Source organism: Drosophila serrata, unplaced genomic scaffold (assembly GCF_035046125.1).
Source record: "Drosophila serrata isolate PLE 108 unplaced genomic scaffold, ASM3504612v1 contig_376, whole genome shotgun sequence".
In the NCBI taxonomy this organism is placed as follows: Eukaryota; Metazoa; Arthropoda; class Insecta; order Diptera; family Drosophilidae; genus Drosophila; species Drosophila serrata.
The window spans coordinates 1876517-1904079 of NW_028257274.1; the positions used below are offsets into that span (position 1 = coordinate 1876517).

General features: G+C 44.0%; 2 protein-coding genes across 3 annotated transcripts; one reads left to right on the top strand and one right to left on the bottom strand.

The window, feature by feature from the left end:
• Positions 1 to 215: 215 nt before the first annotated feature.
• On the bottom strand, positions 216 to 1789 carry LOC110190878 (mitochondrial outer membrane protein SLC25A46-like). The gene has a single exon (XM_020961535.2). The coding sequence runs from the start codon at positions 1647 to 1649 to the stop codon at positions 315 to 317; it is 1335 nt and encodes a 444-aa protein (XP_020817194.2). The 5' UTR covers positions 1650 to 1789; the 3' UTR covers positions 216 to 314.
• An 8804-nt stretch (positions 1790 to 10593) lies between these two features.
• Positions 10594 to 22637, top strand: nyo (nyobe). 2 transcript variants are annotated; one of them, XM_086839823.1, is made up of 9 exons: positions 10594 to 10885; position 11754; positions 13685 to 14111; positions 15164 to 15324; positions 16233 to 16434; positions 16869 to 17120; positions 17174 to 18117; positions 18210 to 18431; positions 21465 to 22637. In XM_086839823.1, the coding sequence occupies exons 1-9, from the start codon at positions 10853 to 10855 to the stop codon at positions 21737 to 21739; spliced, it is 2517 nt and encodes an 838-aa protein (XP_086695949.1). In that variant the 5' UTR covers positions 10594 to 10852; the 3' UTR covers positions 21740 to 22637. The 2 variants fall into 2 exon arrangements, with proteins under 2 accessions (XP_086695949.1, XP_020817193.2); XM_020961534.2 differs by lacking the exons at positions 10594 to 10885; position 11754 and having other exon boundaries at positions 13690 to 14111.
• Positions 22638 to 27563: the final 4926 nt, after the last annotated feature.

Below are 27563 nucleotides of genomic sequence, written 5' to 3' on the forward strand. Positions count from 1 at the left end.
ATGAACAACGAAAAAGAATATAAAAAGTTAACACCACCAATATGGTTTACAGTCCATAAAATTGAGAAACATGTTCAATAACTTGAAACCGAGTAGAGTCTAGTAATAAATCAACGAGATCAGTTCAATTTGTACTTTGCTTATTTGCCCTTAGGTTTCTCAATTATTATATTTTAATTCAAATTCCAGAAACAACCACAAAAAGGTAGTCCAAATTTTTGTAATTTTAATTTAGAATTTAATCAACACATTTTTGTTTTTTTGCACGATACATACAAATTTGCATTGTTACATTTAAGGCAATTAATTGGACACTAATCTGGTCCGGATATGGAAGTAGTTATAGGTACCGTAGTATTATCTGGCCCATCCCCAATACTATAGTATTGAACAATACGGGGCGTAGGTCTTTTGGTTGTGGCTGCTGTTATTTGATTAACTGTCCACTTGGCCAGCTTTATGACAGCCACATGGGCTGCAAATTGTAGAATCACTGCCCCAAAGCCCTTGTACAGGCCACAGGCTCCCTCGGTTATAATCGTGGTACGATAACAGTCTGCAAAACCTTGATAGTTGGTGAGGATGGGGACCACAGCACAGCCATTGTCAAGATTATCGATTATCGTTCGCGTTCCCTGCAACTGCAGGCGATGGAGTATGGTCTCAAAGGGAAAGAATATAACCTCGGTGGTCAGTGTGGCAATCAGGCTGGCATATATCTCTGCATTCTGCTGCTCCAGGGCATTGTTCCCCTTCTTGCGACCAGGTACATCCAATGCTAAAGTCATACGCCGGCGCATGATGCGGGAGGAGACACCATGTATCACCAGATTGAACAAATACTTTGTGATGCCAAAGGTAACACTTGGTCCAATTAAAGCCCAAGCAGGTAGCATTCTTCCACTCTTTGGGAATCTCCAGAGGAATAGCCGGAGGCTTCCCTCACGGAAAACATCGAAAAGTCCAGTCTTCTCGCTGGCAATGTCACTTTGCACCGTCTCCACCAGGAGGGCAGCATGGAATGGAGCCACCAAGGCAATGCTCAAACATTTGAGGGCCACATGTTGACCGAATCGCCTCCAGGGTGTCCTGCTATCCACATCCTTGGATCCTTTGCTAAACTTGGAGATCACATCATCAATGGCCAAGGTCATGCCGTGCACTAGAAGGCAGCTGCCCACTCCTTTCCACAGAGTGCCCACTCCCTGCCTTCTGTGCAGATGCACAATGCTTGGCAAAAGTCCCAGGGGATGCAAGTGATAGCTCTTTGAGTCATTGTACACCTGACACTGTCGTCGTAATACTATAAACGGATGGCTCAACAGGTGCTCGGTGATCAGGGAGACCCAATGAACGCCAAAGATGAGATACTTGCGAAGCACTGGGTCATCTTCCTCTTGATCCATGTAATTATCGAGTACCTTGTGCTTCTCCAGCGGCACCAATAGAGCATCCTCTAAAGTGAGATATTGGATTTTAGTGGTGGCATCCTGGTCGGCATTTAGATTATCCACAATGGACCTCTCGCGGTGGCTAAGACTGCTTTCCTGTGGAGTCTTGTTACTGCAGACATTGTCAAGACCCTCCTCATCATATTCACCGAGTCTTGCTTTGAACTTTAAATTGGAATAGTTATGGAGGCCAGCCATTATTTTGTGTTCTTGCTGTACTTAGTTTATAGTTTATATTTCTATTATTTCTGTAGAGTGCGACTGAAAAGCATTTTAGGAATTTCCAGTTGTTTTGAAGTTGAATACCAAAAGTACTGTGACAGTTGAGGCAGTTAATACTTATTAGTATTTATTTTAGGAACTTCTTTGGGCAACCACCAAGGTCACTTCAGGCCCAGTAGCTCCTCTTTAAAGCTAACCTCTGACTCATGGCCAGGGCTTCCCTTTAAAACCGTACAGTTTCTCTCCTCCAAAGAGTGAGTTTCGCTTTCAAAGACCAAACAAATTTAATGACAATAATCCAATAAACGTTAAAAGCGCCAGCCAACTTTGGGGATCGTGACAAAAAATCTTCGCTGGGTGCACAAAAGAAAGCGCCGCAGCAGACCTCAGACCCCGCCAGACCTAAGACCCCTTGGTTCCTTGGGAGACAGCCAGTGGATGCGGATGCCATTGAATGCTGTTAACATTTTGACATTGCCTGCGTTTCAGTTCGGAAATATATACATATATACTAAAGAAACGACTCGAAATTGAGAGAAAAAATTACATTAATAGGTTGGATTTAAGAGACTTAGTTGGTCTTCATTTCTGTTGGATTCTATGGGGGAGTTGCATCCAAGCAACGTGCCTGGCATTTTCGGGGATTTCTATTGTGTGTTGGTCATGCATGGCACTTGGCCGCCTTTTATGAGACAGCAGGCCACGAGCCGAGTTGTTTTTTTTTTGTTGTGGCCTCTCTACACCTATTCAATGGCATTTTTATTATTACTTTGTGGGTTCTTTTTTTGTTGTCGGCTGACCTCAATAGAAAGTGTTACAGTTCAATGTCTGCTGGGGCTTCCGCCTGATGTACAAGAGGTGTTTTTTGGGGTTCTTCTTCGTTTTGTTATTCCATTTGGAGGCTTTAATTTTTTTGTATTTCCCCTCCTGAAGCGGAAATCCCTCGTTGTCTTTTAAAGTGCTGACGTCAGCGACTTGATACAGATCGAAAGTAAGAGTCAAGATGTTGCACAGAAATCTTCAAGTTGATTAGAATGCCCGGCACTCCATCATCAAGACAATTTGCATTTTAAAACTGCCAAAAGAAAGTGGCCAAAAAAGAAGAAAAGAAACGATTCGAGGAGAGCACATCGTACCATCGGAGCACTCGGCGCGTGCATTGCATAGTTAATTGTGCAAATGCTGGCTCTGGCTGCCTGGCCAGTTGATAGTTTTGGCAGAATCAACTGAAGAGAAACTCCACTGCACGGCAAATGTGCTAAAAGTTTTCAGCTAGTTGAGTTATTTGGCTTTTGGCCATATTTAATTTCGTTATTTATAAGCAAATTTTGCACTGCATCAACTGCCCCTCTGACACGGCGGCCGCCTCCAACGCCAGAAACAAAAAACCGCGATCCTCGACTAGGTCAACTTTCGCTAGCATGGAATGCGAAATGCAGCAGCAGCAGCAGCAGCAACATCGGCAACATCAGCAGCAGCAACAGCAACAGCAACAGCAGCAGCAACATCGGCAACGACAACAACTGCCACAACAGCGACACTGTCAGCCAATAATAAAGCAAGAAGCCAAGGCAGAAGAGGCCAAAACCAGCGGTCTCGCGGTGGCTAAAAGAAGTGCTCTGAGTGACTGCAAATGCTGAGACTTTGACTTCAACTCCCGGCTGCTGCTGGCTAATAATACTTGCCAAGATCTCAGTGCCTGGCTTGGCTTCTTTTTGCTGCAGTTACTCCTCGACTTTGGCTTTGGCTTTGCTTCCTTCTTCTTCGTCGTCGGTTAAATAGTTGCAAATAAATTGTGTGGGTAGCGGTGGAAACTGGCAACAGCAAGTAAATTACTTCAATGTCACCTGCTGACGATTCAAACTCTAGATAAGAGAGCTCCATGTCAAGACGGATACACACCATCCATCTGTATCTTCAGTCGTGGAACGATCTCCCTAAGTTTTCTCTTATAATGAAATTATCGCCGCATCTCATTGTTTGCCGTTGCTGGTAAAAATTATTTATTTAGTTCTTCTCGTTTTCACATTAAATGTTGTCACACTAAACTCAATTGATGCCGCTGATGCCAAGGCAGATGCAGATGCAGATGGAGATGGAGATGCAGCTGCCCAGATGTATATCTATGGGGTTGATAACACGCCAGAAGAAGCATTCTCTGTACTTTAAGTGGGTTTGTGGCTCAGACCCGAACCATTGTTGTTTGCTTGCCAGGCAAATATTTAACTAATTTGCATTTGTTTGCCTTACAGATACAATACACACACGGAGTGGGACTAGAACCGATCCCAGAGGATTGTCGCTCGATTACACCGAAGTGGAAGAGCACGAGAGCAAACAGTTAAGGTATGTGCCAAATCAAATATGGGTAAAAGGTTATGTCAAGTTCACGGGGTCATGGCTCAGAATCGACAGAAAACGTAACAAAGGAATGAGAATTCTAGTAAATTGAACAAAATTTGAATATGTGTGAACAAGAACTAGATATTGGGAGTGAATACCCATGAAAATGGGCACTACCCTTTGTAAAGGTGCAACCTTGACTAAGTTCATTTAGAGTAGATAAGGTGTGAAAATAATTTAAATTTAATTATCAAAGAAAGGTGCATTTAAATGTTGTAAAATCCCAAGTCTTTCTTCAGGAAAAGTTCTACAAAAAATCATAAAACACCTCTGGATTTTTATGGCTTAGAACACAACCAGTGGCCCCACAGGAAATTGCATTTCGAAAAGCCTGTGTAAAAAAGTGCCAGAATATAGAGTAGGCCAGCGGAAGCCAAGTCTTACTTTTACAACAGGAAATATTTAAATATTCATTAAAATGAAGTGAAAACGATGAAACAGAATCATAAAAACGCAAACAAGAGGGGTTAAAAGAGAAGGAGGAACCTGCTAACGAGGAATTGCATAAGAAATCTAAATTCTATGGTGATCTTACACGGTCATAAACTGAGAGAGGCTGCAATAAAATAGTTAAACTAGAAAAAGGGATTCAAGGTAAATAAACTAAAGCTGTGATAGATCAAGATTTACTTGCAATTAGTGGCTGAGTTCTCAAAACTTTAAACCGAATAATGTTTTACAATAGAAAAAGTCAACAAAGAGAAATTCGTTTAGGCTGAATTCGTACAGGAAGTCAGCTGCAGCATCTCTCTATGTTGCAGTTGCTGCTGCTGTGTTGCTGCAATGTTGCAGTTGCAGTTGCTGCATTCCAGTGCATATCATCGACCCAGTTTCGGAAGGCCCCCGCTAACTAGGCTGATGTTTGGCTAAATAGCAAATAATTTGGCGTGGGCTGTGCCGAAGATGCAGTGCGAGAGTGTGTATCTTTCACCTGACTGACGTGCAGACACTGCATAAATTAGCTGTCTATATAAAGCATTAAGATCTGGTATAAGAATCAGGCAAAGGCATAATTGTGCAATGAATATTGTTAGCCAAGAACAGAGAACAGAGCCACAGAGAACCCACTCGACTTGGCTTGCCTGGCAGTTGCATGTGGCCCGAGAGCCCGTTGGCCTGTTCCACTTTTCCAAGGCATCGGCATCGGCAGCGGTTGGCTTTTCTTGGCTGCAACATTTTCGCGTTGCCTATCGGCAGATACAATTCCACGGCGGCTTAAACTGCACGCAGAGGACGGAGGCCAGTGTCTTTAATATTTATTGCGTTTTAAAGACGCATTCAGCATGGAAGCCACATCGCCACATTGCCAAACGTTTGCCACAAATGGCAACTTTGGTCGGCCATAAATCCAGCGAGTGCAAATTATATAATGTGACTTGTTCTATATATAAACGCGACTCTCTCTATATATATTTATATATTGGCCAATTGGGCTACTGACTCTCTTTTTGGTGGTTATTTATGGGTCCATAGTCTCCGTTTTGGTTTGGTTTCCTTTCCTTCTACAAGGATTTCTCTTCCTCTGGCAAATGGTAGCGGCAAACACCTGAACCGGAAGTCCAACTGATGCTAAGATATTGATTCTGATTGCCTGCCGGCAGCGAGGCATCAGCGGCCATCGAATGTGTGTAATGATGGTTAATAAATCAAACAGAGAGAGAATTACCAGGAATTTTCCAAACAGACAGTGTCGGCAGCGTTTATCTGCCAGATTCCTGAGCCGAGGCTGCGCTTTTTTGCTGCCTTCCTGCCTTGGCCAATTCCAATGGATGCCAACAAATTAGCGCAGCGTCGGCAAAGGCGAAATCATAAGGCAGGTAGCCATGGCCAGTCATTCCATCAGTCAGTCTATCAATCAGTCAATCCATCTGGCAAACAAAACAAATCCCATTCCCCAATCCCCATTCCCAGCTCGAAACTAAAATTGTTGTGCTTCTGTTTGCTTAGGCCAGTGTTTGAGCAACAACAAACTTGTTTGTTTCTTCGATGTTTGTTTGTTTGTTGTCTTAGCTGCCGTAAGCCGCTTTTAACCCCTTGAGTGCCACATATTTAAGTGCCTGCCATTCATCCTTTGGTCCGCCTGTACCTGTACCTGTACCTGTTGTGCACACACACACTCTCTGGCTTTGTTGACAAATGACCGAATGGAAAGGTATTTTAATCTTAACAAAAGGAATGGAACACTATGTTCAAGAAATATGATTGCCAGTTGGGGAGAGCTAAGTACATATGGCTTTATAAGTTTTAGTATTTGGCACAAAGTGTCAAGGATGTAGCACTCAGCAGGAGTTGCAATATTTAATTAATGCTGTAATAACTTAAAACCAAGCCATTGAAATGAAATTGCTTTCATAATATTTATCGAAAAACACTTGGCCACACTTCGATGGCTCATCAATTGTGTTATCCTTAATGGGTTAATTGAATTTGTCGCCGTGCATTTAAATTGCACATTCTGTGTGTGTGTGTGTATCTTTCGGCCCGAAATGCCGCCGAGTTGCTCTCAAATGGGTTAATGGCACATTCTAGACTCCACAGATACGGATAGCCGAGGCGCTAGATCTTGGCCAAGAAGCTATTCCGGGCATAGATATTTAGGTGGCAGCCGTTTTCCAGCAGCCTGCCAGACTTGCAACTTGCAACTGGCAGACTGGCAACAATGTGAACGCAAATTGACTTAAATGCAAAAAGCGTCGACAATTAGCCGCGCAGTCGGTGGCTTACTGCCGCTGTGGTGGGTGGGTGGTTCGGTGGTGGTGCTGCATATGCAGTTTACAGTTAGTTTGCGCGCCATGTTGACAGTTACGTGCGCCGACAGCTTCCACCTGCCAGCAGCAGCGGGAGAAGCGAACAAATGTTGCATAAATTAGCCAGCAAAACTAGAGCGGCCAATTCACATGACGCTGAGGATGGGGATGATGATGATGTTGCCACCATTCACAGCCTTTTGTACTTGCGTAATGCATTTTCACGCAATTTATAACCGTTTTTCCAACGAACTAGGTCAACAACAGGTGGCTTTGGGCCTCACAATGCGCGCCTCGAAAATTCCAAACAATTTTTCCATTTACCATTCGCAATTTGCATTTGATTGAGTCGTAAATCTGCAACGCACACACATGACCAGGTGGGTGGGTGGTGTTCTTCTGGGGAGGGGATTCGGAACAGTTAGCTGGGCATAAATCATGCGACTGTGGGAGGCGAGGCCACCAAGAAGACAGACCGCCGACCTGATTTCTAGGTCCAGTTTTCAGTTTTCAGTTTTCCGTTTTCCAGCTTTACTATGTACGATGATGATGATGCGACTTTGGCGTGCGCTTTTCAATTTGTTTAGATTTTTTTACGGCCTGTTTTTCCTCGTGCGGCGGCAGCCGTTTCCTTTTTCGGGTTCTTAGCTTTTTGGCTTTGTCGGGATTTATGTTTTGGCCTGTCAGTGGTTTATGAATCTTTACTTTTACTCGCCTGCGAAGAAAGAATTTCCCAAAGAGAAAAGCTTAGAAGAGAGACACGTGCCGGTAAACCATTAGATTTTTTTTTTCGAAATAGCTATGCCTTTTTAGTTGTTTCTTGGTTCTTTTCTTTTTCTATTTTTTTCTATTTTTTTTTGCCTAGCAGTTTCCATTTAATTTACGTCTGGCCTGGCTTTCTTTCACTTCTGTGCTTCTTTGAGCCAGTTTACTAGAATTTCTAATAGCCGACCGGCCAGAGCAACTAGCATTCATTATTGTTTGCTTTTAAACGCTTTTTTATTGACTCGAATTAGCGAGTGAGTGAGTGAACGAGTGGCGTTCAAGTAGAATTTGATGCCATCGGACAATGGAGAGCAGAGCCACAAGCCAGGAAAGTAGCCACCGGCTTTTGCTCCGATTCGGAATTTCAAGTAAAAGAATGGAATGGCCAGAATGTGGGCTGGTAGAAAGCGAAATGTCCCCCATCTGCACGTCCCAAAGAACTCTCTATTCTGCTGTCCCTTGACTCGGATTCTCCGATTCTGCGATTCTACGTTCTCAGATTCTCCAGTTCTTGGGGCCATAAAGTTCTGTTTGTCACGTAGCTGAAATAAAATGTGTGCGTTTTTTATGAGGCGATTAGTGGGGCCGCTATATGGGGGCCTACAGCATATCAACGGCCAACAAAAAGTGAAAAGAATGTCAAGTGTTAATTGCCTGGCTTATGACCATATAGTGCCATGGCAGCCCGTCACTGTCGCCAGCTCTTTGACGAAGATTAAGTTGTAGCTGGAGATGTTTCTCTTGGCTTTTATGTGGTTTTCTTTGGGGTTAAATGTATTTAATGGAGCATAAACCAATTTGAATTTTATGTCTGAATTAGTTTCTTTAGTTTGGCAACTTAAATCACAGTCAAAGTGAGACAAATCAGAATCTGCATTCTTTGGCTTGGCATTAGAATGTTACCCGTAGATTTGCTACGTTTTTTTTTTCTTTGCCCCAATGTCAGTGGCCTTATCAAGTGCATTTATCGAAAGACTTTGGCAGCAAACTTGCTGCTCTGTAACTCGGCAAGTTTCTTGAACATTTTTGTGATAGTTGTGCGAGCATTCTGAATGACATTATCTATAAACTAAACAACGCAATTTGCATTGCTAAAAGGCTGGCCTATACTAGGATATACATATATATATCCACGGGATCCATAGAGAAACACGCCCCGCATGGGGCAGCATTACTGAAATTCCTTTGCATGTCATGAGCATTTGTGCGGGACTCCGTTACTCTGAATGTTAGATGTTAGATGGAGTTCGTTTTGCTGTACTTACTGTTGTTGCTGCCGCGGCCATGTATTTATGCGCTCTAAACATTGTTAGTTATGCAACAGCGGCAACCAGTCCTCCACTTATGCAGCATGACAACAGCCACAAAGAAGACAGCAACGACAACATCAGCAGCAGCAGCAACATCAGCAACATCAGCAGCAACATCAGCAGCAGCAGCAACAACGACAATCATTGGCGGGCATCGATGATGGCAAGGCCTACATTTCAATGTCAGGCTGCTGCCAACTGCCCAGCGCTACCAATCAAGTTGTTAACTATGCAAAAGCCGTAAATTGCAAAGCGGACAAAGCATCAGCAGGCACTCCGCACTCCGCACTCCGCAGGCACCTCGGCATGGCCACAATTGTTATGAACTGAACTTTAAATAACAATCAGCCAAGTGCCGTTAAATGAATGCGACATTGTTCAGCCAAAGAAGTTTAACTCGAGCTGCAGCTCCACCTCCAAGTGCAGCTCCAAGCTGAGCAATATTAATTTGCAGCCGCAAGTTAAGGCTAAAATATTTGCATAATAAACGCCAACGCCTTGGCCCCCAAAAAACTTGCGGCTACGAAGCGTATCTCTGAATGACTTCTCTGTAAATCTTGGGTTACTGCAATGCAGTGAGGAAAATTTCAGGGAAAACTTAAGTTAAATAAAATGTTCAGTCCACTCAAAAAGTTTCTCTTTAAAAATTCCTTAAATTTATATCATTCAAATATGCTATAATTATATGACAATATTTTCCTTGATCTTTGCAAGATTTGTAAGCAAATATTAGTGTCTTTTTTTATATGGAAATAATAAGAGAAAATAAGACAGAATTACATACCAAAATTTGTGTCATTACAATTACCTAAAGTAAACATTCTAACCAATATTTATCTTTTACAAATCCCTCTCAACCTTCAAAATTCTCCAACATTTTATCAAGAGTTCAATGCAGTTTGAACTCTATTTATTTGATTCAAAACACATTAATTTTAATGTTTAGCATTTTTCTTAGAGTGTGCCCATCGGCTAAAGCGCATTCTCATCGGCATCGTCATCCCATTCTGATTCTCATTTTCATTGCCGGCTATAAGTTAGTTTGAAACTCAGCAAACGGCGTCGGCAATGGTGGTTTGCTGAGCAACTGCAGTCGCTCACCTCGTACATTTCCGAAAAGTAATGGCCCGGCCAACAGTGATAATTTATCACTGGCCAGCAGCCGGACACGCCGGACATGCGCTAAACCTCAACGGTACTTGCAACACAATGCCAACCCAAGCCCCAATGGTCTTTATCCAACGACTCTTCTGGCTCGGACTTGGACTCTGGCTGAGAGTGGAGTGGAGTCTTGCGAGCCATTGTGCACCGGTCTCAATTTGTGCGCCTGGCCCGGCGCACAATCAAATTGATATTTGCTGCTATATTTAGTTTATGATAATGCCGCCGAGTCTGCGCACTGTTGCCGCTAATATGCTGCTTCCTCCTTTTGCCGGCCGCCAAGTCAAGCACTCATTTCTCAGCCGCTGCGCTCCACAAAAGCCAAGCCGTATTTATTATGCATGCTCCAAGTCCAGCTCCAACTCCAACTCCAACTCCAACTCCAGCTGGAATACTTGGACTTGGAATACTTGAACCAGAGTCAGGTTGTGCTCCTTCTTGGCTGAGAAAGTGTTTTTTTTAGTTGGCTCGATTTTTATGGCTGCAAAGTCAATTAGCATTTGGCATTTAGTTGGCATAAATTCAAATCGAACGAACCGAAATATTATTATTCCTTTTTGTGGCCTGGGAACCTGCATACGAAACTAAGAGAAATTTCTCATTGAATATATTGAAAGTCGATCTTTCGGCGGTGTTCTGACCTTTCAGAAGGCCTACGAGACCGCAAGCAAATCGAATTCAATGTAAACGTTTTCAATTTGATTTTCATCGGCAAATGAGTTCATTTTGAAAGCCAGAGAAGAGATCTTTTGTGTTTCACTGTGCAGAGGCGAAAAGCTATTAGCAAATTGTAATGGAAACTCGGCGGGCCGCAATTCAGAGCTCTGTGTATGGTATGGTATGGTTAGTTCGTTTCCACAGTCTTTTGTTTATGATCCAGACATTAACGAGGAGGATGAAATAAGGAAGCAGCTGCGAATGGCCCGATCTCACCTAATAACTAACCAAATTGTATGTATCTCTCTGGTGCTGCTTCTTCTGGTGGATGCAACAGAAATCCGATTGGAATCGCCGAGTAGTTTACATGATTGATAGATGAAAAAACCGCTGCCAGCGCTTCGGCGGCGGTGGCTTCTTGTTAACGTTCAATTAGTGAAATTGATAGACATATCTAACTCCGGCTTAAAAAAAGGGGAAAAGCATCAACCGAAACGCTGAATCAAAAGTCATGAAAGGCAGCAGAACGTTTTTGTTTTTGGAAAATTATACCAGCCGGGTTAATTAAAATGTGGTAGATCTTCTCTCGGTTACGCTCACATGGAAATTCTAAGTGGAAATTCTGATGGAACCGCAGAATACATTCCCTCCCTTTTTTTTTTTTTGTGGATTCCTTACCAAAAAACTCTAACCACATGCCACACACACGCACATTTACCGTTTCTACCTCTTGGGCCATTCTTCTTCAGCGGCTTTTTCTGTCCACCTTGGTCAATGGCTCATTACATTTGTGGGTTAGCAGGTGAAACTGAACCGAATCGAAAGAAAAATACAAAAACAGACGAAAAAAACAAAGGGGGATGGGCCCGAAATGAAGATAAGAATAAAGCTAAAACAAAAGGCCAAAAAATCCAGGCAATACCTTCCCCCGAGGGCTCTATCTCTCTGTTGGCTTATTAAAAGCGCGTTCCGTTTGCTGTTCGAGGCCTATAATTAGCATAAATTCATTCATACAACTAATTGCAAGTGGAAGTGAGCGTTCCATAATGAGTTCGCCTCCCGTTTGCCGGAGACTGCATCATGGACTTGGACTTGGAGTTGGAGTTGGAGTTGGACTTCCCTCCCAGCTCTTGGTAAATCTCTAGCCTCGCTTTTGCCGGTTCAATCGAGCAGAAGAATGGCTTGATCGAGGGAGGAGGGGTTTTCAGGGGGTACAACATATTGTTTTTAGTGCAGTGTATCTTAAAGCATGTTATTAACATTAACGGTTCTTTCTCACTCCACTTGTTTGGCTTTCATAATTTATGTGTGAGCCAGCTGCGGCAGAGGTGTGGGCGTGGCGCTGGTTTTGCATGCAACCCGAGTCCGCCTGGAGCCTCCTCCTCCTCATCCTCCTCCTCCTGCGGCTCATAATTAATTATGTAACTAACGAAACATTAAACAAGTGCCCATCTAACAACAACAAAAAATAAAACAGAGACATACCAAAAAAAATGAGGATGAAAAACTGAACCCGCGCAAAAATCTTTTCTCACGCAGCCGCTTATTAACCGCTAAATCTTCTTCGCTGTCTCTCAGGTAAAATAATGAGCCACACTTTAGATTATCTCACAGGTGGTTCAGCTCAGCTCAGCGGCTCCAGGAGAGCGCTTATTTTGTTACTTCTTTTTGTTTTTATTGTCGGGCAGTGAAACTCACTTTTTTAACGCCTCTGGACGGGGCATCGACAGCCGAAACGCATAAAAAATATTTAACAACATGAAAATGTGTTTGTTTTTCCTTTGTCTACTATTATTTTTTTTATGAATGCCTGAATTCACTTTCTCGCTGGAACGGGGAAATGGCCAGTTATTCGCGAAATAAAAATATAAAGAAGACAGGGAAATGGTGTTTAGATCTGCGATTCGTCAGCTGTAAAGTGTTAATTGTTTTGGCGCGTCTTAAAGCCAGATTGCATAATTGGATTAGCAAATTGTTAAGACAGAGGTAACAAACCATAAAGAAGACGAGTTATGTTTTGTGGAAAGTCATTGACATTGTCCATAGATCTTAGATAAGAAATATGTTTAAGATTCCAAGTATAGCAAGTGAGTAGAGCTATAAAGTTGGGAAACTAAAAAGGGGTATTATATAGTGTTTCTCTTACATTCAACTTCCGCATGTGGAATTATAGACAGGAACTTCCCTAATTTTACCTATCATTTATTACGATATAAAGCAAGTCAGAGTTCAAATTCCCTTAGTAATATTATTAATAATCTTAGCCACCTTTAGGCTTCTACACATGTAGCTTACACTTATCTGGAACATAGACCGCCTGCACTTACTAGGTGAAATCTAGGCCCATGGGGTCTTCTACGGGGTCTTCCAGTTAGGTTTTTCTCCCCAGCATGGTGCCACCTACACCCAGTCCCAAAAGGCATCCCGACTCTGCTCTCTGCTCCTCGTAAATATATTTCCCAGGCAGCGGCGGTGTTTTTCACACATAAAACTTCGCCCCAGTGAGGTTTCCCGGTAATGTTTTTGTTCTGATTTGCAACTGTTTCTGTTTCTGTTGAGACCTAAAGCTGACTCTGCCACAATAGAAAAAGGCCAGATTGCTGAGAGCTGTAAGCTGTAAGCTGCGCGCTGTAGGTTTAATTAAACGCTGAAACACACGGCGAACAAGCCAGGCAATTAAAGCTCGAACATAGCCATAGACCAGAGGCGAGGGTCGATGGGGATGGGGATGGGGATGGGAGGTAGACTTGCTGCCGAAGACACAGAGTTCCGTTCCGTTTCCATTCCTGGCAGTGCAAAGCCCCCATGGAGAGAGACTACCTACCACTACCTGGTGGCTACCACACTAAACCAATAAAATGCACACCAGGAATTACATAAATTACGCGTAATGCGAAATTAGTTTGCCTAATTAACATTTAGCCTCTCGCTAACCACACCGCACCACACATATCAATTTCAATTGCAGACAAAATGTTTCTACGCCGCTGCACCTTTCTGCTGCTGCTCTGTCTAATTGCGAGTGACGCCGCCAGTGCCGCACGCAAAACAAAACGTCCTGTCAAGCCGGTCAAGCAGACCGTTCCGCGCAACAATGTGACGCCCTCGCCGCTGGCTGCCACACCGGGCAACAATGGTAGCTCCACCACCGCCAGCAGTAGCCCCACCACCAGTACCAGCACCACCACAACGGACGGAAGCAGCGACCAGGTGGCAGAGTTAGCCACCAATGGAGCAGGATCTGCTGCAGCAGCTGGAGCTGGAGCCGGTGAGCTGCCCAAGCCCCTGGTCACGCCCATTGAGTCGCAGCCAGAGGCCAAGACGGACAAGGCCCCAGCCGTCCTGCAGGAGGAGGAGTGCGATCCAGATATGATTGGTTTTGAGATCATTACCGGGTGAGTTGAGTTGAGACAAAGTTGATAGAAAAGTGCCAGACTTTGTTATTAGATGTAAGCCGACAGCTTTACTTAATTAATTATCAGCTGATAGATCAAAGATATAACGTTAAGCATGGGTTTATGAAATCTATAGTAATAATTTATCAAGAAATGGGTTAGGAAAATAATATTAAAGAAGGTTTTATATATTATTTCAAGTCACTATAATTTTCTGAGTATCAGTACAAGAAGCAAGAACTATCTTAATAATCATAAAGTACATCATCAAGCATTTAACTTCATAAATTCTATACACCCTAATATACCTAATTAAAACCAAATTATCCATCTTAAATAGACTTTCTTTCCCTGACTAGAAATTTCATAACTAATTGAACTTTTCTACCTACCTATTCATAAACGTCACAAAACAATACAAAATTTCCCCCAGCCTCAGCAGTATTATCTTACGCAACCACCAGCATTATAGAAACTTGATTACATTTTATATAGCCACTTGTTATTTTCACTTTTGCTTTTCTTCTTCTAAAATTTAAATTTCTGTGAGAGACAAGACAATGGGCCCACAAAGGGTTCATACAGTTTTTAATGAAATGCCACTGACATTTGGGCCAATTAACATTTCCATAAGAAGAATAGGAAGATAACGGTGAAGTGGCAGCGGCAACAAGTGGGAAGCCAGAAATGGAGCCAACTCCATGGACCGTTTCTACCAACTGGCATATGCAAATGTGTGTGGTGGCTGTAGGAGTGACACTCTGTTGGTTAAAACGTGACTAATCCCAGCCAAAGACTTGTTTTTTTCCCCTCCAAAAGAGATGTCATCGTCCGCGGCAAGTTCGTTGCCTAAGTCTTTTGTTTGGCCCGCTTAAAAACGAATCATAATAAAGACTTATAGTTAAATATAGATTCCGGTTATCACTTTCGATTTCATCGGTTTGTTTTCGAAAATCTATTAGTGGAGATCACACGGGTCATAAATCATGCGGAATACCCCCATATCGCTTTGACCTCGATCTTATTTATAAATCATCTTTCTTCACTTTCAGCTATGTGCTATCGGCCCCCTCGAAAATGCTGGACACTTTGCCGGGGACCCTGATGCTCACCGATTGCCTGGAGGCCTGCCAGAGCAACGAGTCCTGCAGCGCTGTCAACTATGAAACCGGCTTGTGTGTGCTTTTTAAGACGACCGCCGATAAATTGCCAGGTGAGTTAGAAAGTGTGAGAATCTGAAACGGCCAAGGCGACAACCACAACGACGACGACTGTGATGTTTTTTCTGCTGTTTTTTTGTGCCAAAGAAAGCTCAATAATTCAGCTCAGACGGGCTGTTCATTCATTCATTTTCTCAATTACTGAGTTCTAGTTCATGCAGGTTGCATGCACTCAAAGAAAAGCAGGGAAAATAAATAAGTTTAAGGGGTAAAATTTGATATTTTAGAAGCTGTTTTGTTGCAAAAATGAATATATATCATTGATATTTTTTCAATGTCAGTTTAGCTTGGGTAAACTATGTATATAATTGTTAAATATTTTCGTTCTGTGTGTGCCTTGCGGCTGTCGTGGTTTGGAGGCATAAATCACCTGGCTTGGCTAAAATAAATTTAAGAGAAACAAAAAATATATATAGAGTTGCCTGCCTGCACACGCCTTTTGCTTTTACGCATGATTTGGTGGCTGGCCTGGCCGGCTGCCAAGGCAACACATCGTCGTCGCTTTTGGCCCGGCAAACTAGATTTTGTCCATGGATTCTGCAGAAAAGCAAACTGGCTTTTGGCATTGGCGGCACTGGCAGTAACGCATAATTTCTGCTGCAACAGCAGCAGCAGCAGCCGCAGCAACCTTCCTTCCCAGCCAAATCTCGAATGTCTCGATGCAGTTGTCGTTGCGTTGCTGCTGCTGCTGCTGCTGTTGATTCAGTTCCAGCTTTTCATCGTTTCTCAACGCCTGTTACTTTGCAGTGAAGGGGCGTGTGCGTAAAACGCATAAAATGCGCAATTCACGCATCGCGTACGCACAGCACCGTTGTGATTCCAGCTTTTCCCGATTTTCCCGCCACCCGACCTGATGAGGTTTTCTTATTTTTCTATTTTTTTTTTTGTTCTACTATTTCAGGTTCACTTTCACGCTCGCAGTTTCCGGTTTTCACCATCTACGCACAGAAATCGTGTTTGGGCGTACGTCCTTGCTCCAAGGCCTGGTGCATTGATCGCGTTCAAGGTTACCGCCTGCCGGAGCACGTCAAATCTAGTCAGACGGTTCTATCGCGACGCGATTGTTTGGAACTGTGCCTGGGCGAGTCCGAATTCACATGCCGGTGAGTACTAGTGTCCACTGTTTAATGCAGGTTAGAGCCTTAGAAGGATAAGCCACAACTATAATGGGGCAACAACCTTATAGAATGTCTTCAGAAAACATCTCTGAGCTCATCTGAGCTGAAGGTGTTATGAAATCCATAGCCAGTAGTACTATATCTTATTTACTTGAGTTTAAAACTGAGTTCTAAGTATGAATAGACATACTACATACTATATAGTTTATAACCTTACTACTTCTCTTAAATTACAATATTTTAAACCCTTTATCTAATACCTAAAATGATTTCGAGCGGCTTTACTTGGCTCTTATCTTATCGTTTTTAAAACTTGCAACTCCTTCCTAATCTCTACGTATCACTTGCTCTCTTCCACTACCATTTCCAACTTCACTCTTCCGTCCTTCCGAACCGCTCAAAACTCTTAACTCGATCAGCTCGGCCAACTATTACCGCCACTCGGGTCTGTGCGAGCTCTCCGACATGGATCGCATTACCCTCTCAGCTGGTGGGAGTGTGGAACCCTATGATGGAGCTGATTACCTGGAGAACAACTGTGCCGAAGAGCCTAGTAAACTGTGTGAATTTAAGCGCATTTCTGGCAAGATCCTGAAGACAGTGGACTCGGTTTACCAGGACATCAATACCATTGACGAATGCCGCGATCTCTGCCTGAACTCTCCCTACAGGTAAGGTTCATCGAACTCCTTTCCAACAGCTTCTAAACTTTAATCCCGGATAGATGCCACTCATACGACTATAATGACACTGGAGACATGGTTTGCCGCCTGTCGCATCATAGCCGAGCCACCCTCACCGATGTGATGGATCCCTACCTGGAAGTGCCCGAGGCAGCCACCTATGAACTCTCGGCCTGCTATAATGTCTCGATTGAGTGTCGCTCCGGTGAGATGATCACCAAGATTCGCACCTCCAAGCTCTTCGATGGCAAGGTCTATGCCAAGGGAGCCCCGAAATCCTGCGCTGTGAATGTGAACAACTCTTTGGAGTTTGATTTCCGCATGGGTTACAATGACCTCGAGTGCAATGTCCGCCAGAGTGCCTATGGCAGATACATGAACGATATTGTGATCCAGCATCATGACATGATCGTCACATCCTCGGATCTGGGATTAGCCGTTTCCTGCCAATACGACCTGACCAACAAGACGGTGCTTAACGATGTGGACCTGGGAGTGACCGGCGAGATTGAGTCGTCGCTGAGCGAGGAGATCACCATCGATTCACCCAATGTGATCATGAAGATCACCTCACGGGATGGCAGTGACATGAAGCGCATTGCCGAGGTCGGTGATCCGCTGGCCCTGCGCTTCGAGATCGTTGAGCCGAACAGCCCCTATGAGATCTTTGTGCGGGAGCTGGTGGCCATGGATGGTTCGGACAGCGCCGAGATAACGCTGATCGATGCTAATGGCTGCCCCACCGACCAATACATCATGGGCAACATCCAGAAGCTGGCGCACAACCGCAAGGTGCTGCTCTCGCAGTTCGACGCCTTCAAGTTCCCCTCCAGCGAGGTGGTTCAGTTCCGTGCCCTCGTCACGCCCTGCATCCCGCGCTGCGAGCCCGTCATTTGCGATAGCGAGGATGGCGCCAGCGGAGAGCTCAAGTCCCTGGTCTCCTATGGCCGCAAGAAGCGGTCGGTGCTCAACGGAACGGATGGTGGTAAGTACTACTGATCTTCAGGTTCTTTGCCACAGCATCCATTCAGGCAACAAAACTAACGAACCTTTTCGTTCGTATCGTTCTTATTGCAGCCGAGTTCATGGTCAGCACACGCCAGCGACGGGATGTTGGCCCTGCGGATGATAACATACTGCTCATGCAGTCCATACAAATCACAGACAAGTTTGGCTTCCAGCCTGAGGACGGCACCACCACCAATGGCAGCGGCAATGACAGCGGCACCGGATCGGGTCCACACGAGAAGGCCTATGCGGGCGTTGCCCAGGACAAGCTCACTTGCCTTAATGGCTATGGTAAGTTTTTGCCGAACGAAACTCTCCCTGTGAAAATGCCCAATCAAGCGCAAATCAAAGGCAACTTGATTTGCATAGACAAGCAGAAGCAGAAGCAGAAGCAGTAGGAGCTGGAGCTGGAGCAGGACGACGACATCGTGGTCGTCGTGAGATGCTCAGCTTGTTCCTGGCCTGGCTAATTTTGACAATGAATCAATTTTTCATCATTGCCGACTGCAACATCTCTCCTCCCCCCCCTTCCTTGCATGGGCCTTAAATTAGGTTCTTTTGGGCCAGAACGTGTTCTGTGTGACTGCGACTTAAACAAGTTATGATGCCTGGCTTCGGTGTCTCTGCTGGCTCACGACCAGGTCACTAGTTCAGCAGCTGGCAGCAGGATTCTGCACGCCTCATTTTCGTGCGGCGCGAAAAGATTTTTGCACAGTTGGCCCGCTGGGTTTACCGGCTCCCGGAGACGGGAGACCAAAAAGAACCGGAGACTATCATCTCCCATGTGTCATTCCTTTGTGGAGCAATTGCCATGCCGCATCAGAGCGAAATGCGATGCGGTGTTGAAGCGTTAAATTGACAGCTCGTTAGACAGCAGCAGCAGCACCAAGTCCAGCCTCAGTTGCAGCATCAACTGGAGCTGGTCCCAGCTCCGTTGGACCACCGTCAGCATACATTTTTGTGGTAATTACGCGCCGCATCAAACTGAAGCTCATTGCCTACAATTAGAGCAGCGGTTTCTGCTTGTGCTTAAGCTCATTTGCCACACACATTGTTGCAAGCTGAGCATCACCTGACCAGGTGAGCTTTGATGCGTGCACAACTTTAGATAGTTGATTACATTCCCGGCCTTGTGTCTTCGGCATGCAGAACAGCAATTTAAACATCTTCTGGCGGCGAGTTGACTCAACACCCTGTAATTTGTCAATGCTTATGAGCATTTTCCATTCTTCTCTAATATTTATTTAGAAATGAATCTCTCTCTTCTCCCATTATGGCAAACACTTTAATGGCCACTTTATGGGCTTATTTCATGCTTGATTTCATGGCATTATTTTGTATAAGAATCACAGGGAAGTCGGCTGCCTAAATGCAGTTCAGGCATTTCGCTTTCATCAAATTCGCCATTAGTCTTAAATGTTTTATTAAACGGCAGCACGATGCAATTTCTAATATTCGATTCGGTAGTTTGCTACTAAATTATAGATAATTCTCATTTCTCTTTCCGTATTCGAACGAAAGCAAGTCTGGAAAACACTAACTAAAAACCCGTCTAGAGTAATTTCAGACTCCAATCTTAGTTGGAAGCTTTATAGACAGAAATCTCTTATTTAACTTGGTTTTTATGAGCTATATAAATAGTTGAATAACTCTTAGTTGAAATAAGATTTCTGGTTATAGATATTAGTTTTTAATATCTTGGTTTAATATGCTTTGTAACCATGTTGCCCAGGCTCTTTACTTTAATTTCAGGTTGTTGAATTTGTTTAAACGTTTCTTTAGATAATTCACTTCACTTTCGTTATTCGCTTACTTTTCTTTTCCCTTCAGCCCCGTTAGCTTTCTCAGCAATTTTCTTGTTACTCTTTGTTCTGGGTCGGGTTTTCATCAAATTATTTACCATTTTGTGGGCGCCTCGTACGAAACAGAACTCGTTTTGTTTTGTTCCTCCTCCTCTGACCGTTTACAGTAATTGTTATAATTTTGTATATATTTTCGTTGGTTGCTGCCCCCCTTTGTGGTACCTGTGTAAAGCCAGAGTCAAATACATAAATAAAAGTCTCAAGTGCGTGCACTTTGTTATTGAAACTCATTCAAGTCATGACCAAGATGATGATGATGATGATGATGGAGGCGATGACGACGTTGTTGTGGCTCTTGGTTTGTTTGTTGATTTGTTTTTTTGGCTCAAGTCGGCAGAGCTGAGCTTACTTTTTATGGTCAACAACAACAGGCACAACATTGTTACGAAGTAATCTTTGATAGTCATCTGGCATGTCGTCGTTGCTGTTGCTGTTGCAGTTGCTGCTGATGCTCTTAAATTCTGATTTCGTGAACTGGACAAAAAACAGCAAGAGCAAGAGCAGCAGCAGCAACGCATGCAACTCGACTTTGACTTTGACTTAAACTTTGGCGGCACTTTCACCCGATTTCTACCGGCTGTGGCATTGGCATCGGCATTTCGAATTTCCTCCGCTGCTCCAACGCTTTCCTGGGCTTATTTATGTGGCATGTTGCACTCTTAAGAACCCAGCAACAGCAGCAGCAACAGCGGCAGCAACAGCGGCAGCAGCAACATGCAATGTCTAGGGTATAGAAAGTGAGTCCGTGCCGAAATATGCAACTCATGCATTAAATTGTCGCTGTTTTATTTCTCATTGTTTTTGTTTATCTTGAACTTGTTGCTGTCAAAGTTGGTCACTTGGTCGGTGGACTCCAACTCCAACTCCAACTCGGACTCGTTTACTTCTGCCTTGGGGCTATTTTTTTCCCCCTCTTTCTGTTTCAGTTCACTTGGAAGTGGGTCAAGTGGCGCCCACTTTTGTTTTCTGTGATAACCAAACCGATCTGAGGTCACTTCTGGCTCTAGTTATTCCTCTTCAGCTCCCGGCCTTCCCTTGTTTTCCGCTGATTGGGAATGATCTTATCGCTAACCGGCATTCGGTTCGTTGCCGGCAACCAGTTTTCATTGAAACTCTTCGAACTAGATCGGTTACTTGAGATAATCCCCTTGATTTATGGCGATAAGAGGGCCCGACTTCCCTTTTCAAATTGCTCGAGTACACCGAGGGCGAAGACACCTTCTTAAAACTGGAGCAGATTTCAGGCGGGTAGGGTCTTGAGATCGGGTTTAAGACCAGCTTAAAGGTTCATTAAACTGCAATTTACTTTTTGATTCTTGATTTCTTTGTACACTTTAATTGCAAGCAAGTTGGAGATATCATTTTATAGAATTTTCCCACAGATTTTGAATTGAATTTATCTTTCTGCCTTGAGCTTCCGGTTAAATAACTCACTTTCCACCTTGTACTCTTTCGTTTCCAGGACTAATCATGGCCGGAGGACTCTTTTTGCTGGCCCAGCTCAGCATCTTTGGCATCTGGAAGACCGTTCAGCGTCGCACCAGCAAGGAGCGGTATCTGTATCAGCATGAGCCCACGCCCACCATTACCTATGGAGCACCCACCATGCTCTATGGCCCACCGCCACCATCCTCCGCCGGCTCCTCATCGGGAGCGTCTTATGTGGGCAGTGCCAAGGATACGCTGAGCAAGCTCTATGATAGTGGAATTAATGGACGCTATGGACAACAGTTCTAGGGGAGATCTGATCTGGGTGGCTCTCGCACTTAGCTGGGAAACACTTAGCTGGGAACAAACGCAATATGCCTCGAAAGCTTCAAAAGATTCGATGAGACTTGAATAGAAAATATTCGCCTAGCAGCGACACACACACACACATCATTGGAAAACCCTAGATTAATTCCAGCCTAGACTAAGACTTTAATTTAATTAATTAATTTACATGATTACCTATTTTTTTGATCCGATACGCAACGATAGTATCTGTCCAGAATGCGCGCTTTTAAATGCCTTGGAAATTGAGTTTCCAACATTTTAAATCGGCGCATTGCCACGAAAGCAAAGGAAAATTCTCCCCTCCCCCGCGCTAAAATTCGAATTAGTTTAAATTGTCTCTAGCGAAAAGTTAGGCTTAATTTATATATGTATGCTTAGTGAGAAATCTGCTTCATGTCCTTATGTCTAAGTCCAGACTCGAGCGAATTGCATTTATAACTATTACACTATTTATTATTAACTATTGAGCTGCTCTGACATTTCATCACAAAGTTTGCCAAATAATTTTGTATCAAAATGTTTTGCGCCAGGCTTCTGTGCAAGGCGGCATTTTCCAAATTTTCCAATGCCCCTCCCCCATGCCTTCCCCTAAACCGAAAACTATTACTCTAACTATTTATTTACTAATCGTACTTTATATTATTTATTGGCCGAAACGAGAGGCGGTGCTTATATATTTAGGAGCTTCGACTTGTTCGTCCCCCCTTTCAGAGAGGGGATCAGACTTAGTTAAATCTCAAGACAGGAGATGAAAATTAATAAACGAAAATCTTGATAAACGAATTGTACTGATTAAGTAAAGCAATAAACTCTACGCCTAATAATATATATATATTTATAAATAAATGTCTGAAAATAAGTTCATTTTAGTTTTTCTTTTAGGGGAATATATTTGTTACCAGAAAATCTCTTTAGTCTCGCTAAATCATCATTAAATCTCTCAAGCAGAGGAGCACCCGAAAATCACTTAACACCTAAACAAAAGGTTCATCTGAATTACTTAATTAATTCATTAACATTCGACTGACAAAACTTGGGCAAGCGTTTAGCTTAAATTGATGTTTGTCAAGAGAAAAGGGGAAAAAGACACCCGTAAAAATTATGATAATTTCACGGCAATTTAAGCAGAACCCGGCATGTGGCACATATGTATGCCATGGAGTATCTTTCGCGTCCGACAAAAGTGTTAATCAAATTATGGGGCGGAATAGCAAGCGGCTTAAACCAGGCGTGTTACAATCTCTTTAACGCTTCAGCTACGCACGCCATTATAACCATTCCCGGTATCCATCCATCGAAAATTCTGAGCCACTGAGCGGCGGCTATTAATCATGATCACGTTAAAAATTGAAATGTGCGAAAAGCCCCGTGTAGACCGCAACGTGTGCCAGGTTTTTCAGAATGAAGACGTCTTCATGGACATTGTCGTCATGGGTCCGCAAGTGGAGTGAAGTCTCCTCCTTGCCCAACTCCTTTATCTGGAAGGCTCCCGCCGCTTCCCTCCTTGGATGGATAGGTGTGATATACGCATGTGCGTCGTGCCTCATGTTGAATAAAACGCCCCTATTAAGTTGCAGTTAATTGAAAATTAATTTTCAAGGCGAATTCGGAATGCTCTAGGGTTAAGGATATAAGGATTTAAGATGAGAGTTAAGATAACAATTACCTAACCTTAAAAGCATCTCTTAAATACATTTAAGTTTGTTTCTATAGTTCAAAATCCTACAAGAGGCTCCTAACAGCTCTTAAAAAGGAATGTATCCCCTTTGTAAGTTAGGGTAAACCATCAAAGACACGCGTTGACAATTTTTATGGCCGGTTCTGGTGCGTATTTGGCTTGGACACGGCTATGAGGTTTTTAGTATGATAGCTGATGTTGGAGTTGGTGTTGAAGTTGGTGTTGAAGCTGGTGTGGTGTGGTGTGGCTTTGGGGCGGGTTCCGGACCAACGCTGCGTGAGCTTTTTGTATTTTGTTTTTGGTTTTTCTCACCCAAGAGCGTGTGGCATGGAGATATACATATATGTATATATAGATAGAACGTGGCCAAGTGTGGGCATTTGCGTTGACAGCTATGCAAATGCCTGGCCATTAAGTCGTTGACTGTTAGCAATGGCTTTTAATTAGCGGCTTGACTTGGCCCCGGACTGGTCCTTGGGCCAACTGCAATGGAATGCCATAGAGACAATGGCTGACAAACACCTACACATACTCGTTGCCGTTGACACTTTGACCATTGAGGAAAAACGCTTGCTCGCATTTTGCCAATTTCCATGCATAAAGTTCGCATTGAACACCCTCACGCTTCGTGGTCATTTGCATTTAAATGCCATTGCCATTGGTATTGCCCATTGCCTTGTTGGAGCTCCGATGGCCTGGGATTGGATGGGTTGGGATGCGATGCGATGAGGTGAAGATCTCGTTTGCAGCACTTCCTTTCCACCTTTTTTCCCGGCGGTGCCAGCGTAGAGAATAGCTTTTCCTATTCGGGGGTTTTTCTTTTCTGGCCATGTTGGACTGCCTCACGATTTCTGGCCTGGCCCCTTGCTTTTGTTTGTTTTACAGCTGCTCGCTTTGATTGAAAAATTATGCACTTGCCATGGCAATGGGCACCGCCAAATTTCGCCAAAGAAGAAGAAATTGGTGAAGAAGCCAGCAAAATTCACAGATGAACCAAAGACTTGGTCTCGAACGAAGCTGGTAAGTGAAATTTTATATGCTCTAAGCAAAGAGGTTGTTAGGAAATCAATTCGAGAGTGTTGAGGTTATTGGTTTTATGAGAAATCTTTTACAAATTAAACTCTTAATATAAAAGAAGTCTTTAAGAGTTATGGCAATGAATCTTAAGACAATTTGGGAGGTCATAAAAGTTATTCTAAGATTTAGAAAACATTTAACATAGTTTATTCCCAAACAATCTATTCTCTTTACTTATAAATAATGTCCTTGAATTGCATATTCTCCTAGATTTTTGTAGGACTTTCTCATAGCCAAACTATCCCAACTACTACCCCTTTGTTAGGGTATAAAAGACAGACTGACAAAAGTTGGAATTTAGCACTTGAGTCGACGAGTGGCGAACGTTTTCCCGTTTACCATTTCCCCGATTTTCCATTTTCCATTTTCCATTTCCAAAGTGGCAAAGCCTGAAAGCGAGGACGGTGGCTTGTTACTTTTCATTTCGCCAACTCCTCCGGCTTGTCCTGCTCATTAGCAATTGCCCGGCATGGCCGGGACAGCTGTTAGCCCGTTTTCACCTAATTAAGCAAACAAACGTGTGGGAAACGGTCGCCCTGCTGCAGTGGAAGATAACTTTCGCCCCGCCCCAATGTCCCCATGTCCCCATGTCCTCGATGGCCTCGCAGGCTAATTGCCACGAACATGCGGGGCTAAGTAGCCGCTGGAATGCAGCCGAAAACATTTGTCTCTAATTGCGGTTCAGCCCAATTGGGTAGGCCAAATTAAATTAAATGCAGCCAAAAAAAAAACAAACAACCAGAGCATAGGGAACGGGAAACGGGAAACCCACAGGCAAGCAGCATCCTCCATCTCCTCCAGGAGAAGAGCTGGCAAAGATGCCACGGCGGCGAGTACAATTTGTGCAAAAATACAAATTGGAACATTTGTAGAGAGGCGCAGGCGTGTAGGCACTGTGAGAATTTATGGCCCTGCTGGGGTCACTGCCGCATCGGATGGGATAACATCTGTTTGGGCCAACTTGGAGCAGTTCAGAGAGCCGGCAAAAGCGGCTCCAAACTGCAGGCAGCGGTGGCTGACGCGTCGTGCGCAATGCGCATGCAAGACCCCAGCCAAAAAAATAAAACAAAAACCCAAGCGAAAAGGCAAAGGACATTGACCAGGCCCTGATCACAGCTAGACCAAGTTAAGCCAACCCAGAGCCAACCCAAAGCCAGCCATCGAGTCTGCGTCAAGGCAGACAACCGTTTGTGGCAGCCCGCGATGGAAGCCCATTAGAAATTAGAGAAATGGTTCAGCAGAAGCTTCAAGCTCGGGTTGAGTCCCAGCAGCAGCATCCTCAGCTTCCCAGCTGAGCTTAAGCCTTACCTTTGGGGGGGAAAAACAATTAATAATTGTAATATATCTCTGGAATCTGGCCCGGTCAATTGCAGTTACCACAGGGGTCATTCAATTTCACTTAAGACCCGGTAGTCAGCGGGTTTATCTCTTCTTCCCACAGATGACTTACATTACATTCGTTAACAGACAAAGCCTCATACTAGAGGTTATTTGGAGAAAAGTTCAACGAAAAATTATGGTTATACACATTCCGTTATTGGCTTTTGAGGGTGTCACGTTAAAGTTGTAAAAGAAGAATAAAGATTTTTACTTTATGCTTACAACTTTCCTAATTACTGCCATTTAAAGTTACAATATTTAATTTTATGAGATAACTGTATGAGCTATAACTTTATATAGCCAACACGAGTTAGTTTGCTAAGTAATTACGTAACAATAAGAAGTCTGCCCTTAGACATTTCCATAAACCTTTTCTTAACCCAAAAAGTAAGTAAATAACTCCTCCATCCCAGCTTCAGAAGGACCTAAGTTCCCCCGATCTAGGAGGAAGCCTAACATCACTCCCATAAATTTAATTAAAGCCAAATCTCCTGGCTGGCCAAATGTCCCAGCATCTTGGCCTTCGCTTCCGCCTAACGGACTGTGAGACTTTTGCTTTTCGCATGCGATTGCTGCGTATTCAATTCTATGGTTTATTCTCCTCCTTCCAAGACCAAGACCAAGCCTTCTTCTGGGATGGGAAGCCTCCTGGTCCGAGGGCGTGCGTGAAAATTGCTCAAGCGCACAAGGAAGGCCGCCGGCTGGCCTCTCTCACGGGGCAGGACGGACAACAATCGCGGTAAGTGATTACGTAACCAGTGCATTGTTCTAGCATCTGTTATTTTATTTTTTTTCGGGGGGATTTTCTTCTCGACCAATGAAGAACGCAATGGATGAGCCTGTTGGACTGCCCGGAGAAGCGGAGAAGTCGGAGCTGAGCCTTATCAGCCACCGTGGGCGAGGCACAATCAATGGACCCGGGGGCTGGGCGAGAGGAAGCTGTAGCAAAATAATTTATTCACAGCCATTATGCGCTGCGAATTTATGCCACTTCCTGGTGGAACCACTACAAATAGCCTTTTAAAATGCGATAAAAATAGCGCCAAGGGGTCTGCTGCAGCAGCAAAAACCCAGGGAAGATTCACAATGGCCATGGCCATGGCCCGGGATCAGGGTCCAGGTCCAGGACCAGGACCAGGGATGGGGCGTGGCAGATCGCAATGACTTTCAAGCATGAAACCGTAAAATGGTTTTTCAATAAACAGACAAGAGAAGCGGGAGTCAACGGAGTAGACCAGATCATGCCCAGGAGAGGGAGAGACGGAGCTGCGAGAGATGGAGGAGCTGGGAAACTGGCGAAACAATGCGACAAATATTTGAATATGTTAATTAGTCTGCTGTTCTTGCCGTTGCCGTTTGCTGGGCACGATCAGTTCGTTCTTCTTCTATCGCTGGACGTGCATCGGCGCAGTCTAATTTCATGTGTTTGCCATCTTGTTAGCACACGGTGTTGTCTTCTTGGCCAGGCCAACCGGCGGAAGCCATCCCCAGCTATTCTGGCCTGGACTTCGGCTTTGACTTGGTCTAGGTCTTGGAATCGGAGCTGCCAAACGTTTTGCATCTTTCGCACCAGCAGCTAGAAACCGGCAGCCAAGCATCAGGCTAACGAGGCTGCCAGCCACTTGCCAGTGCACCCGAGATTCATATTTA

What these genes read in the sequence shown, in the direction of transcription:
- LOC110190878 (XM_020961535.2), bottom strand. Translation starts at nt 1,649, where the DNA reads ATGGCTGGCCTCCATAACTATTCCAATTTAAAGTTCAAAGCAAGACTC.
- nyo (XM_086839823.1), top strand. Translation starts at nt 10,853, where the DNA reads ATGGAAACTCGGCGGGCCGCAATTCAGAGCTCT. An exon ending in GGTTTTGAGATCATTACCGG is followed by an intron (nt 14,112 to 15,163) that starts GTGAGTTGAGTT and finishes CTTCACTTTCAG; the next exon opens with CTATGTGCTATCGGCCCCCT. An exon ending in GCTCAACGGAACGGATGGTG is followed by an intron (nt 18,118 to 18,209) that starts GTAAGTACTACT and finishes TTCTTATTGCAG; the next exon opens with CCGAGTTCATGGTCAGCACA.